Source organism: Salvia splendens, chromosome 9 (assembly GCF_004379255.2).
Source record: "Salvia splendens isolate huo1 chromosome 9, SspV2, whole genome shotgun sequence".
In the NCBI taxonomy this organism is placed as follows: domain Eukaryota; kingdom Viridiplantae; phylum Streptophyta; class Magnoliopsida; order Lamiales; family Lamiaceae; genus Salvia; species Salvia splendens.
In genome coordinates, this window is record NC_056040.1 from 19389799 (window position 1) to 19405263 (window position 15465).

A 15465-nucleotide genomic window follows, 5' to 3' on the forward strand; every position below is an offset into this window, starting at 1 on the left:
AAGGTGGGGTAATAGGCAGTAATAATTTACTTCATAGTAGTATATTTTTTTAATAATTAAATATAGCAATAGTGTTACGGTTTTGTGTAAATTTTATTTTATTTTAAAACAAGATGGTATATTTAATAATTTGATATGAGGTGGTATTCATTTTTATATATGGGACCTCATTCAGGCTGGAATTAACATCTCAAAACACCTCAATTTTAAACTCCAATTCCTTTGGAGATTAAATAAAGCTTGAATACTGGTCTCTCTCTAGCAAATAAAATGGAAAATCCTTCATTTTCTACCGAATTGCAGACAAATGGAAGGGAAAAATCTTAGTTTCACCCTGATGGATCCGCGAATTTCTGATGTTAGTAAATGCTGGTAGAGAATGAAAATTACGACACAAAGAATTTACGTGGTTCGATTTACTGAGGTAAATCTACGTCCACGGGAAGAAGGGAGGGCAAGATTGTATTGCTTGATCTGGGATTACAGCTTACAACACAGACTTGCTATATGGTATTTTATCTCTAGAGAGCTTAACCCTTTTCTATCTGATCTAAGTTCTATTTATACATTGAACTAAGGTCGTGGTTTGCAGCCCCACTAACAAGATCGTGGGTGAGCAATAACTGCTCAATAACTGCTTCGTACCACTAAATAGATCGTGGGTATAGCGGAGGTCGTGGAGGCCTTTCATGAGTCCACTAACTCCTAGTTCGGTCGAATGCTGAGACCGAACTGCTGGACTTTACCGATCAGCTCTTGCCGATCTGAGAGGAGAGCTTGACTGGTCGGCTTTTACCGAGCTGTAGGCTGAGTCCGAACTCTTTGGTCGTGCCGAACTCTTTGGTGCCGAACAGATACTCTTTCTTGGGCTCTGGGCTGATGGGCCGTCACTGTTATTGGGCTTGCCATTAGGGTTTAGTTCGTACCCCATCACACCCCTTCTTGAATTTTCTCTTAAAAATTGTTCAGGCAAAATTAAGATGGGAAGATGGGAATTAAAGAGAGAGGGACTAAAATGAAAAAGATAGTGACCAAGAGAACGAGCCAGAATTTTCTTGAACTTCTTCCTTTTTCAGAGCCTTACGCGTCACACAATTGATCAAACGTCAAGCCATTTTTGAGACTCTTTCCCGAATGACTGTGTTTTTTTGACTTTTTCTATTTCAAATGTCAGATTATGTGGAAACTAGGAAAAATATAAATTAGGCCATAAATTATTAATTAAACCCGAAATTTGTATATATAGGTGTTGAACGGTTGTCATGATTAATTATCATGGGATAATCCATCTAAGTTTAAGTTGTAAAATTATTATAGTTGGAGGGGTTGACTATGACTAATTATCAAATGATTATTCATCTAGCTAGTATTAAGTTGTGCTATACAATCTCGAACCAAACACAATATATGTTTAATCCCGAAATATAATTTTGAATCCGTACAACCCCATAGATATACTGCTAGTATAAATAGAAACTATTCTCAGTTTTAGATGGTAAAAATGTACCCAAAATTTTTCGTTGAATGAATTCACATCCAATTGTACGAATATCTCCTAGGTGTTCACAATAAAATTACAATGTTTCAAAGACATATATCCCATCCAATAAATCTTGTTTGTCTAATACTATATGTGAACATTTAGATATTACTCCCTCCGTCCCCAAAGAATATGCACTTTGGGGTCGGCACGAGTTTTAATGTAAAATTGTTAATATAAGAGAGAGGTAGAGAAAAAAGTACTTCCTCCGTCCCCGAATAAGAGTCGCTAATTTCCATTTTGGGCCGTCCCCCATTAAGAGTCACTCACTCTTCATTTTTACCATAAATGGTAGTAGGCCCCACATTCCACTAACTCACTTCACTCACATTTTATTATAAAACCAATATAAAAATATGGGTCACACATTCCACTAACTTTTTCAATCAACTTTTCTCTACATTTCTTAAAACTCGTGCACGGTCAAAGAGTCACTCCTATTAGGGGACGGAGAGAGTAATTAAAGTATTATTAATGTAGAATGAGTCTCAACTCATTAGAGAGAAATGACTCTCCAAAATTAGAATGTACATATTCTTATGGGACGGATGAAATATTATATCAAGCACGAGTGAAATATACTACACTATTGTCTAGAATCACTAGCTTGAAATTGTTCCCTAGCCGAATTAGAACAATTAATCTGAATTTTGATTTTGATTTCAAGGAAAATAGGAAGAAACATCGGTTTGATTTTGATTTTGATTTTGATTTTGATTTGAAGGAAAATCGAAGAAACATCGGTGTGAATAAAAAAAGAATAGGTTGATTCAACACACGTATTACAAGTTGCATTAAACAAAGGACGGCCTACGAAGCTGCAAGTCAACAATCCGAACTACCTAAGCATCTTCTAAATACAATATCTAAGTCAATACCTTAATTTTTTATACTACTAGTATTAATTCACCCTCTAAATCACAAACATCCAAATACAAAACCCACAAACATCAGCTTTCCATCCATCTCCCCCAAAGAAGTAAAAAAAAAACCATCACATAAAATCATGGAATTCTTCAACCATGGCAAAGCCGTGAGGCTGAAGAGCCACCTCGACAAGTACCTAGTCGCGGACGACGACCAAGAGACCGTCCGCCAGAGCCGCGACGGCGCGTCGCGGCGGGCGAGATGGCGCGTGGAGCTCGTGGAGGGTAATGCGCACGTGATCCGCCTGAAGAGCCGCCACGGGCTCTACCTGACCGCCTCCGACGAGGCGTATCTCCTCGGCATGACCGGCAAGAAGGTGGTGCTGCAGGCCTCCGCCAACGCCTCTGTGGAGTGGGAGCCGATCAGGGAGGGGTACAGCGTGAAGCTGAGGGCCAAGGGCGGGAAGTTTCTGCGGGCGAACGGGGGAACGCCGCCGTGGAGGAACTCGGTGACGCATGATCTGCCGCATCGGACGGCCACGCAGGATTGGGTGATGTGGGATGTGGATGAGGTCGATGTGTCGGTGTTGGAGGATGAGTATTTGCCGCGGCTGAGTAATGCGTCGAGTTTATCGGATTCTTCCGCCCCCAATTCGCCGCGCGTGGGCACGCCCGGTGCGGTGGAGGGGCGGAGGAAGTCGTTTTTCTCGATGGAGAGACGGCGGTCGTCTCTTGCGTCGGATAGGTCCGTTCACCCGAGCGGTAGAGAGGTAATATTTCTTTCTACAATCTTGTTGATTAGAATTTCCTTTTTTTCTAAGGTATTTTAAAATCGTATTGTCTATCTTCATCTAATAATCGTATAGATATTATAAATATATCGTTTATATCTCCAGTGTGATGTAATAATTTGAGTCATAGTTTTCGTATAATTAATCAAAGAAAGTTCACTAAAACTTTGTAAGGATATTCCCTTGGTGCAAACCTTGTGATATAAATAAGAAAAGTCACCAATTAGTTTAATTTTTGTAGAACATTCTTCGTCAAATAATCTATTCCAATTTTACTATTTTTAGTAAATCAACTTCACATTCTAATAACCTATTTACTTGCTTATAAACTAATTATATAAAAATATGATTTATATTCTATTTTTTTCTCATTTAATTTTTTAAAATTTGTGCTGAATCCAAGCAATACATATAACGAAGAGTATGATGTACGAGTATTATTTTATCTTCTAAATAGAAAGTGTCAAATTGATCTAAACAAAAGTGGAGTATTTTACCGTACGTCCGTACTGTATAGTAGTTTTATAAAACACATTTCAGTTTATTTGAAGAGATAGGAAAATTTGACTTGCCATCAAATGAACAGCGAAAATAAATTGTCTCCTCAAATTAAAATAAAATGTAGAATCAAAATTAGGACTATAATTTTTAAAAATAATCTTTATTTAAAATACCTTTCAACAAAATGATTTAGAAGCTTATAAATCCACATAAAAAAAATTAGCTAATTATGAGAAGTTGCAGGATGGAATGGAGTTCTTCACCAAAGCAAAAGCAGTCCGCCTCCAAAGCCACCTCGGCAAATACCTCGTCGCCGACGACGACGAGGAGACGGTCCGCCAGAGCCGCAACGGCGCGTCCCGCAACGCGCGGTGGACCGTCGAATTCGTCGAAGGGAAACGCGACCGCCTCCGCCTGAAGAGCTGCCACGGGCTTTACCTCACCGCCGCGGAGGAGCAGTTTCTCCTCGGAATGACGGGGAAGAAGGTCCTCCAAACCCGGCCAGGAAATCTCACCGCCGCCGCCGTCGAGTGGCAGCCGGTGAAGGAGGGGAACAGCGTGAAGCTGCTGACGGAGCAAGGCAAGTTCCTGAGAGCCAACGGCGGTTCGCCGCCGTGGAGGAACTCGGTCACGCACGACGTGCCGCATCGGACGGCCACGCAGAGCTGGGTGCTGTGGGGAGTGGATATCGTGGACATCACGCTGTCGGATCCCGGGTCGGATCCGGGTCCGGGTTGGATATCGCCCGCGTCGAGCTTTTCGTCTGTCTTCGATGATTATTTGGGTTCGCCTGATACCGGATCGCCGGTTGCCCGAGGAGCCGGGAATATGTCTATGAAACAGGTATATCTTTTACTCTTTATTTTCTTTCTTTCTTTGTTTCTGGTAATATACTTGTGATTCACTATTTGAGTTTCTGTCTTTTTTTTCATAACACATAGATACCACTATTGTGGTGTTATTGGTGTTTCAACTTTCACGTAGGGTGCACTCTTCTTGTAAATTTATCATAAAAATACGAAATAATGAAAAATTGAAAAATTTGTTATTGATTAACCTTTTTATCCTCAATTTCATTAAAATTTTCATTCTCCCGAAGAAAAAATATCTTATGAAAATATTGGAAAAAGAATAAAAAAATGTAATTTGACCATTTTTATTACTACTACTAAGTCTATTAGCATACCCTTGAAGACAACAATAAAAATGATGGGCTTATTGAAATCCTAATAGTATTATTTTATTGTGATAATATTAGAAGTTTATCATTTAATAGTGGTATTGAACAATAGTGTTGGAAAACTCATAAATAAGAGGAATAGAAATATATCAAGTGGCCACATGCAGTTTGGGTACCGAATAGTAAGCAAAAATTATTTAGTAATAGCATCATATTGATTGCAGGACCCGAAAATGAAAATGAAACTGAATACCACTAACTGTTGTGTATTTGATCAAACAAATTTTAAGGTTAATTGCAAATAAAATCATAACTAATGACTCATTTTACAATTACAGTTGTACTACTGTACTAGTATTTTCTAAAGTGGTACTACTATTATAGAAAACCACAACTTATTTCACAAATATATGATCCTGTCCTAGCCTTCAGTAATACTCATATAGATACGAATCTGTATTAGTTAACTCCAGTATTTTACATTTGCTTTCGCCTTTTAACTTAAGATGGCTTAGTTAAAATATCATTTATATTATTTGTTTTTGCGTACTAGTTCATCTAATTAAGTTTAAACTTTTTTTCTAATTAAATGTTAAGCTATATATCTCCTTGGAATTAACAATATTCTAAAAGTTCAAATTCACCCAAAAACGCGACCTCATGAAGATGAATCTAGTTAAACGTTAAATTGAATTTAAATTTTGTAACATTTTTTTAATTATTTTGTTAGTGAACTGTCGGTTCAAAGAACCAAGTACTATATATATCAAAGATTATTATGAGCCATGACCCACGATTTTAAATCATGAATTATTTATTATGTATGCATATAATAAATGTTGGATAGTGTCACCATAGGACATTTGAAAGTGAACTTGAACGACAACTAAGCCTCAAATCCAAATTCGAATAAAATGGAGTTCCCATGTGCGTAGCCCCTAATCTCTTTAATTAAATCGTATAGCTGTTGTTTGCCTGAAAATGAAATCAATAAATTCTGGGAAAGGATCCTCTGCTGTGCCAAAATACTACGTCGTTTCATGCCTTTTGTTTCTTTTACTATATGACTTTCTTTGTGTACCCAAGACATTAGATATACTTTCAATTTGAGTTTTATAAGAGTTATTGTGGTTCAGTATTCTTGGTATAGAATAAGACGTGACTTAATTGAAATTAAATTGGAACCAGGACATAATAGATCGGATATGAGTTGGACGAAATAGATCGATTCCTCTAGTTGAACTTGTCAAAGTCAATAAGTATATTATTTGCACATGATGCCATTCACACATGTGAGAGCATTCAATTATGTTAATTCCTCAATAATGTTACCAAACAATAATATTTTATATTTGTACCATAAAACGTACTGACTCTAATTTATCTCTTTTTACCCTTCCTTATAACTGCCCTGAAAACTATTGCATTCCACATTTTTTGGCATACTATCAGATAGTTATTGATATTTGCCAGCTATAGTATCATATAATCATACAATAATTATCATCATTTTTATTGTTGAGTGTAAGATTTTCATATATAATTCTAGTTACAAATGAGAATTTTATACGGTTAAAAACAGCAATTTAACAACAACAAAATTACCCCATTTCAATACACAATTAACCCAGTGGAAGCATAAATCAAAACGATGAAAAAAAACTAATTAGATCACGATCGCAACTCAACAACCAAAAAAAAAAACACAATCTGCAGATCTCTCTCCGAAGAGGTCTACGCCGGTTTAATATTTATGCAGGTAATGCGCAATTTACATAGTATACGAGAATTAAAATATTGAAAATCATCGATGAACAAATTAATCCACAGATTTCCGGAATCGAGTTTTTCAATAAGGCGAGATCCGTGAGGCTGAAAAGCTACCACAACAAATACCTCACGGCCGATTCCGACGAGGAGCACGTGATCCAGGACCGATCGGGGTCGAAAAAATCGGTGAAATGGGAAGTGGAATTCGTGGAAGGATCGGAAGAGGTGATCCGTTTGAAGAGCTGCTACGGAAAGTACCTCAAGGCCGAGGATGAGGAGTATCTCCTCGGCGTCACCGGGCGGAGGGTCTCCCAGTCACTGCCGAGGAAGCTCGACTCCTCCGTCGAGTGGGAGCCCGTGCGCGACGGCATGCTGGTCAAGCTCAAGACGCGCTACGGCAACTACCTGCGCGCCAACGGGGGACTGCCCCCGTGGCGTAACTCCATCACCCACGACATCCCACACAGGCATCATGGGTGGATCCTGTGGGAGGTGGATGTCGTGGAGATTAGGCCGGAGTCGCCGCCTAGGGTTGTGGCGCCACCCCCCGCGGAGTTCGAGAGGTCAAATTCCGTGGGGTCGGATGCGGATTTGAGCCCTACTTCTTTCAATCTCCGATCATCGGCTAATATGGTTAGTTTTTAGTTTTTTAAGTTAATACTACATATAAAAATTTCAATTTTGCTATAGTTATGACATCAAAATTAGTCATAAGGATAAAAAAAAGAAAGAGCACTGATATTGATATGTGTAAAACTCAATCTTATTGCAGAACACAAAATCAAACCCATAGATTATTATTCTTAGTTCATTTCAGAAAAGATAGACCTAAAACGTTCTAAAAATGACCTCTCTATTTTTAATATCCGAATTTAATAACTGAACTAAAAATTGTTTCATAATGATGGTTCTGTTATACGATGTGGTTCAATCTTGATCACAATCTTCTCTCTGTGTATAATTAAAATAGAGTAATTTACGGCTAAGAAGCATTGTGATCGTGAATTGTTAACAAAAATAGAGTCAATTCACAACCAAGTAGCTTAGTAATTGTGTACTACTCCCCCAATCAATCAAGTAGATAGCTAAATTAGATTAGACATTAGTTCTAATGATGTACGTTAAAATAATGTCTCACTTTTGTTGTATTAGCGATAATTGTGAAGTAGTACATCTTATCAAGGATTATTATTAAGTGGATTGTGTGTAGTATAATTACTAAAATTATATAATGTATAAATTCTTTATAGTAGCTATATAGCAACATGAGTCATGACAGTTACTTGGTTAAATTTCTAACTAACGTGGTTTGAATTTTGGGGAGGAGCAGTCCGGTGAAGACTGCTACGCGAAGAAATCGGAAGGAAGGTTGATATATTACAGTGTTGCTGATGATGATGGAAATTTCAGCGCGGAACAGTCGTTTCAGTTCAAAGGGCAGGGGCTGGAGGATCTGTCCGAGAAGTTGGAGGATTTAACAGACTTGGAGGACATCATCCTCTGTTCTAAAAACATTGTAAATGGGAAGCTGTATCCACTTAGGTTGGCCCTCCCACCCAACAATGCCACTATGCATGTTGTTGTAGTTCCACCCACTTCCACAGGTTCGTATATTCTATCGGTTAATTGTGCATTCATGTGTAATAGCTTGCAAATCACACTAAAGAAGTAGACCGTACTATGTTCATGATTTTATTACCAGTAGAAGCTACTTAAAGACAATGTTATTCACTTCAAAAAAAATTTTTGGAGAAAATTCTAGTAACGTGGAGTAGTACTAAATTGTATAACTTGTCCGTCATGAAAAGTAAACGCCTCATGACTTTTACACTAATCTATGTGTTGTTTTGGCAGTGGCGAACGAGTTCCTGCCGCCGGCTCCTACTTCTACATGACATATGCGACGAAGAAGACTAGACATTTTGCTCAGATAAGTCATTGTTAGTACATATATTCGTTAATTCGTGTTATATATCAAACAATAACAGCTAGAAGCTTTCAAGGAGATATACCTACGTTTTGGAACTAGTGGAATGTATTCCGATGAATATTGTTACTTAATCAGATGTGAACTACTTCACATGACACCAAAATTTTGAAAGTGGAAGAAACACTCTAATCCACACATTTTGAATAATACTATATATGTTGAAATGTAAATTATATGATCGAAATGAGTGCATATATATACATGGTCATATCAGCTAGTCTCACAATTAGAAGTTATGATAATCTACGAGTCCGACATGTGCAAATGCCTCTCCATCAATGGCTATTTTTCGATGTCATTGTACAACCGCAGTACCAACTGATGGTTGCTAACAAGGAGTTGCACTACGTATGCGTCAACCTCGTGGTCGAATATTGAGTTGGGCGTTAATGAGCAAGTGTTTGAACGCAGTCCAACTGTTGTGTAAATATATGATTAAGGGTGATTACTAATATTTGGTATATTATTTCTCATTTATAGCGCATTCATTAATCTCTTATTCATATTATATTCTCATCCTATTATCATTTTCTTTTTGGAAAGATATTACATACTCAATTTTTATTATTTTATCTTCCTCTGCTTTAGATAATTCACTAAATATCTCATTTCTAATTAATTCTAATGAAACATACTGAGTACTATATTTGAATGTATCTATAGTTTTCTTTTGATTGAACTTAATTTTTAAATTGTACATTTTGTGTTATTTATAGTTGATAGATAATGTCCATCATATTTTCTAGTAGTTAATATCTGGTCTTTAACTTCCAAAAATTTCATACAAGTGGCTAGATATGTTTATAGAGAGGCTCCTAGAATTTTCTATATGATATATTCATGACTTCAGTTTTATAATTATAAAAAGTATATTAATTGTATATAAGTGGCTAAATATGTTTCTAGAGAGAGCTCCGAGAATTTTCTTCATAATATATCCATGTTCTTATTTTCATAATTAAAAAAATATATTATATTCTTATCTCCTAGCTTACAAAAATTAGTGTGCATGGTATATATATTTGTGGAAATACGAAGAAATAGTGACATATCTTCAGTGCATAAACCTATAAAATTTTATGATTCTTTGTGTAATTTATTGCATTAGAGCAGAGAACACCGATTTGAACAACAAAGGTAAATTTCATATTTTGTGTTTAGTAAAGTATATGATGGAATATGATTAAGGGGAGTGATGAATTGCTAACTCATCATTTAATTGTTAACTACAATTAATTTAAGACCATAGGATTTTAGAAATCTTGTGGTCTACAATTTGTTATGCGTAATTTCATTTTTTTAATTTTTAATATTAAAAAGATAATAGCAACTATCAAATTTAGGGTTTAGAAACACAATGTCAATACAGTGTATGAAATACATCAACACAAAGATATGACAATGTCAATACAATTTCATATTGACATTGTACAAACATTGTATTGACATATTATGTGTCATGTATTGATATAAAGCCATTAACAAAATTTATGAAAAATTTTGAATTTTTTTTTTAATTTTGACATTGGGACATATGCAAGTGAGATCTCGTTAGAATCCTTATGAAATTATCTTTAATTTGATATATGTTGTGCGAAAAAATAATTTAAATCGAGAAAGTTATATGCGTTTTAAAGTTATGAAATATTTTTCAAAAGTTAGTTACAACTAATTTGTTGTAAATTGACTTTAATACCCTTATTGACGTTTTTTTATCGTATTGACATTCCGGGGCTGATGATCTAGGCCATTGATTTAAATATCTAATGGCTATTATTTAATTATAGTTAGCAATTAAATATTGAGTTCTCATGACTAACTATTGGTTAATTGCTAATCACAATCAATTTAGCCATTAAATTTAAAGGATTGAGTGGTATCTAGTGGTACCACGTGTAAATTCATTTTGTATTAATCAATTTGAAAAAAGACATTTTAGTCATTTTTTATATATGGCAATTTTCACGATTCTCGTTATGCCAACACAACACAGTAAAAATGTCAACTCAATGAATTGAATATGTCAACTAAATTTGAATGATATTGTATATGCATTAGATTGACATTGTATGCCATATGTGTTGACCTTAATATGATTATCGAAAATGTTGAAATTCAAATAGTTGGAATCGTTATAAAATTATGTTTTGTGAAAAAATAGTTTAAATCGAAATAGTTATATGAATTTAAAGTTTTGAGATATTTTTTAAAAGTGAGTTATAACTAATAAAATTCAGTTTTCATTAATATATCTGATTGACATTATTTACACGCCAAGTTGACATTAGTACATTCTAATTGACATTGTTACAACAACTAGTTGACATCGCGCATAAATTGATCTTGATCGTTTCTTTTCAGATCAAATGGAGGGATGATATGCTACATATCTTATGTGAGCTCCTTACGTGAACACCACTCTCGTTTAACGCACGTTTAACGTTGTTTGTTTTGATTTATATATTTAGTTTGATTCTAATACATTAAAAAATGTTATTGAAATTTATAATTTCATAAAATTTATAAAAATCAAAACTTGCTCGTTTTCTCTATAATTTCAAATAGATAAAATAAGAAATCAAACTCTGATTTTTATGAATTTTGTGAAATTTTAAATTTTAATAACATTATTAATACATTAGAATAAAAAATATATAAATCAAAATGAAAAAGGTTAAACGTATGTAGGATATCATTCCTCATTTATCAATTAAGGTGTAATCTATACATATATAAAATGCGAGTTTTGGCCGTCTTTTGAAATATTTGTAAGTTTTGTCCTTATTTTGAAATATTTATAGATTATGGACCAATTTGAATATTTATGGAATAACTAATTATGATAAAAACTTATTTCCTTTCTTTTCTACAAAATTAATTTTATATCACAATCAGCGGTTACCACCACATTAATCTTGAGTCTAACACAAACTAGACGCACAATAATATGTGCTTATCAAGTAAATGCAAAGTTACGACCTTATAGTCATAGTTTGACTAACTTTGCCGTTACTAATGGGAAGTTATATGGTTTTAGGTAGGGGTGGGTCGATACGATATAATTTTAGGTAGGGGTGGGTCGATACGATATATCGTATCGAAAATGTTGTATCGTGTATCGTATCGAAAATATCGATATGAAAGAATTTCATATCGTTATTGTATCGAAAGTTTAGATATATCGAACTTTCGATATGGATAATATCAATATCATTACCGTATCGAAATTCGATATACCGTTCAGAACGATATATCAAAGATCGATACTTCAATATCGTATCGAAATTTCAATATATTTAGATATATACTGTATATATCGATAATTCAATATGTATTGATTTTCAATATAACTCGGTATAACGAAAATATCGATATATATCGTATATTCGATATAAAATGATAAATCGCGGTATAAGGAAATTCATATCGTTATCGTATCGAAACTTACGATGCGGTATTGTATCATATCGAAAATTACGATATACCGAAAATTCGATAATTTTTCGATATTTTTCAATACGATACGAGCGATATATCACTTTTTCGGTATTTTTTCCCCAACCCTAGTTTTAGGCACTAATTTAAATTAAGTGAATTTATTATAATTATTGTACAAATTAGAGAATGTATCAATGTATAAGCCGTTACACAATAATTCCATTCATGAAAATTTATTTAATTTAATTCCTATCAAGACTTTGTAACGTAAGTAATTATTAGTGAAATCCAAATAACTTCACTAGCCTAATTTGGTTGAGAGGTTGTAACGTAATATATACCCTAAACCCTCTATAAATATGTCTAATTTTCTATCTTCTTACTCACTTTTTCATTGGATTTTCCCTTTCCATTATTGGATTTTCTCCAACAAGACATTGTTTTCCAAATGAATATCACATTCCTTAATGAATTACATAGCCTAGCAATACTCCATCGATCATCAAAGTGAGATATGTAAGCGTTTTTTGAGATGGCCAAGCCCGACGACAAATCAATTGTCATTGGTGTGTGTTCCATGACAAAATGGTAGGGTTATAAAAGACGAGTTTTGTTATTTTTTGTTTGAAGTTCTTATATAGCTGGAGGCAATTTGACATGATGAAGAAGATGACATCGGCATAGGGCGATGGAAGTGCTGAAGATGATGAACGGAAAAGGAGGCTATTGAAGATAAAGACAAGCAGATAAAAAAGGTTGGGAAAGATTAGAAGCAAGATGAAGGCATATTGGAATAGAAGAGAAGATCGATGCAAATTAATTCTTAATTAGTAGTAATAAACTTTTTTATTGATTCCAATCAGTTGGTCATTATATTTTTTTAAGAAATTTTTGCTGAATTTACTAAGCAATATATTTTTACAAATTTGTTGATTTCAAAATTTGATTTTATATATTTATATAATGAATTTTTAGTATATATTTTATGCTTTTAGATTTTGTATGAAGATATGTTTATCATTTCGAGAATGATTTCGTGGTGTAAATAAATATGAGAAAAATTGAATGGATCGTGCAATGCAAGTGTGTGAACTAGTAACAACATAATACTCCTCATTTATATCCCACTATATATACTCCGTGTGAACTAGTAACAACATAATACTCCTCATTTATATCCCACTATATATACTCCATAATACACATATTTCAAATTAGATGAGAACATATCAATAGAGTCATAGACGGATCTGACCATAGTGGTGTGAAATATTAAAATAGCAAAAGATATGTATATTGTGATTTACTATAAGTTAAATTCAGATTACATAATTTTTCACAATACTAAAAAATGTCTAAAATCCACGAAGTTCAACTTATTTAGTAATCCGTTTTTGTCCGATCAATAAATCATAGTAGTATGTTGATATTACATTAAGTGTGTTAGAGTGAACAAATCGGATGTCCTGAAAGGCGTGAAACACTTTCAGATTAAATTAATTTGGCGGTTCTACCAATATTTGATCGGATATAATTTAGGTTTCGAAGATATTCGTCTGTTGAATCTATCCAACTTTGAATCCAGAAATTGATCATAAGAAGAGGCTGAAATTGACCAATATTTGACCCCGTCAGGGGCTGCCGCCCCTTGGACCCCGCTACTCGGGGCGCTGCCCCCGATCCCCCGTCTAATCATAATGAATTCTAATAAGTGTACACTCTGCACTTCCAACTTATTTGATGTCTCATTATGATCACGTCCAATTACACTAAAATATCCAACAAGGTGGGTAGATAGTTGTAATTTTTTTATAAAAAACTCCACTAATTTAAATCCATCTAGGATAAGATCTATCGGTTTCATTTCTGTCGTTATATATATTTCTTTCATTTTTTACTTAATTATTTTCAAAAACTTTTTAAGTTTAATTTTGTATCTCCTAGAAGATTTTTCGACGTTGTTCCCAATAATTTATTGCATTAAAATCAATTTATTCTGTAAAATTTATCATCACTTTTATTTTTAAAATGACCATATTAACTGATAAATTTTAAAAATATATATAGTTCATAATTTTTCAAAAAAAGTCTAATATTTAAATAAATATGAATTATGATATACTTATAACAGATTCTGTTGAAATAATGAGTATTTTAAAAGTGGGAAGATTAATCTGTTTAGATACCTAATAATCTAATTAATTTTAAAATACATGAGAGCTAAATCGTTAAGTCAAAACCCCCCAAATATCGGTAATTATCAACAATATTACTTAGTCCACAATCATAATCCAACAAATCTAACACATATCTAATATCCCTTGCTATAAGATCGTTACCGCATTTTCTACGGCGGTTTCCTCTCCTAATAAACACAGAGCATGACTGTCAAGGGCGGAACCACCCCAGCCTGCGCCGCCTGCAAATACCAACGCCGCAAGTGCAGCCCGGCCTGTCCCCTCGCCCCTTATTTTCCGGCCAACCAGCCCAAGATGTTCCAAAACGTCCACCGCCTCTTCGGCGTCTCCAACGTCACCAAAATCTTAGAGAAGCTCACCAACAAGCTGGATAAGGACGACGCCATGCGTTCGATAATCTACGAGTCCGACATGCGAGAGCGCTTCCCAGTGGCCGGCTGCTGCGGCGTGCTTTCGCACCTGTATCAGCAGCTGATGGCTGCAACCAAGGAGTTGGAATACGTAAACGCTACCCTACAGCTTTGCAGGGAAGCGAGCCGGAAACAGGTGCTCAAGCATGGCCCGATGGCCGAGCTTGTACGGGAACAACAATTGCAACAGATGGTTGAGCGGGAACAGCAACAACATATAGTCGAGTATGGAGGTGAGCAGTTTGTTTTAAATGATGGCGCGGATATGATTGAGGCGTTTGGATTGCAGAAGACGGATGTTGTTTTTGATACGGAAGAAGAAGATGTTTTTGATAGTGAAGCGCAGCAATTTAGCAATAATATAATAGTATTTGATCATGAGAGAAGATCTTATTATAATCCCACTACTAAACATGAAGAATTTGAATCAAGGTAATTTAACTATTTAGTTTGACACATCTTACATTCAAAGAAACCATAACTTATTTAAATATTTTGATACATAAGTAGCCTGGAATCAATATTAGATGATGCGACATGAACTGCCCGAGGGAGCGCGGCTACCGGAACCGAAGGGAGTTGATTAGAGTGTGAATTGGTCTCGATTTTGTTAGTAGACCTTGCACTTCTCATTGTTATTTTTTTGATTTATCATAGAATACCATACTGTGCATATAGGAGGAGTATTAGATAAATAAGCAGTGTTTCAAATAAACAATGGACTGAATATTTGATGTCGTCCCTGAGCCAGCCGGAGAGGAGGGGGAAGGTGGACGAAGCG

General features: G+C 34.9%; 2 protein-coding genes across 2 annotated transcripts; both read left to right on the forward strand.

The window, feature by feature from the left end:
- Positions 1-2436: 2436 nt before the first annotated feature.
- LOC121748664 lies at positions 2437-8785 on the forward strand. The gene is made up of 5 exons (XM_042143146.1): positions 2437-3176; positions 3942-4541; positions 6709-7281; positions 7979-8252; positions 8503-8785. Exons 1-5 carry the CDS (start codon positions 2547-2549, stop codon positions 8541-8543), a joined length of 2118 nt encoding a protein of 705 aa, XP_041999080.1. The 5' UTR covers positions 2437-2546; the 3' UTR covers positions 8544-8785.
- Positions 8786-14457: 5672 nt separating this feature from the next.
- Positions 14458-15120, forward strand: LOC121749265 (LOB domain-containing protein 27-like). Its single transcript, XM_042143851.1, has one exon. The coding sequence runs from the start codon at positions 14458-14460 to the stop codon at positions 15118-15120; it is 663 nt and encodes a 220-aa protein (XP_041999785.1).
- Positions 15121-15465: the final 345 nt, after the last annotated feature.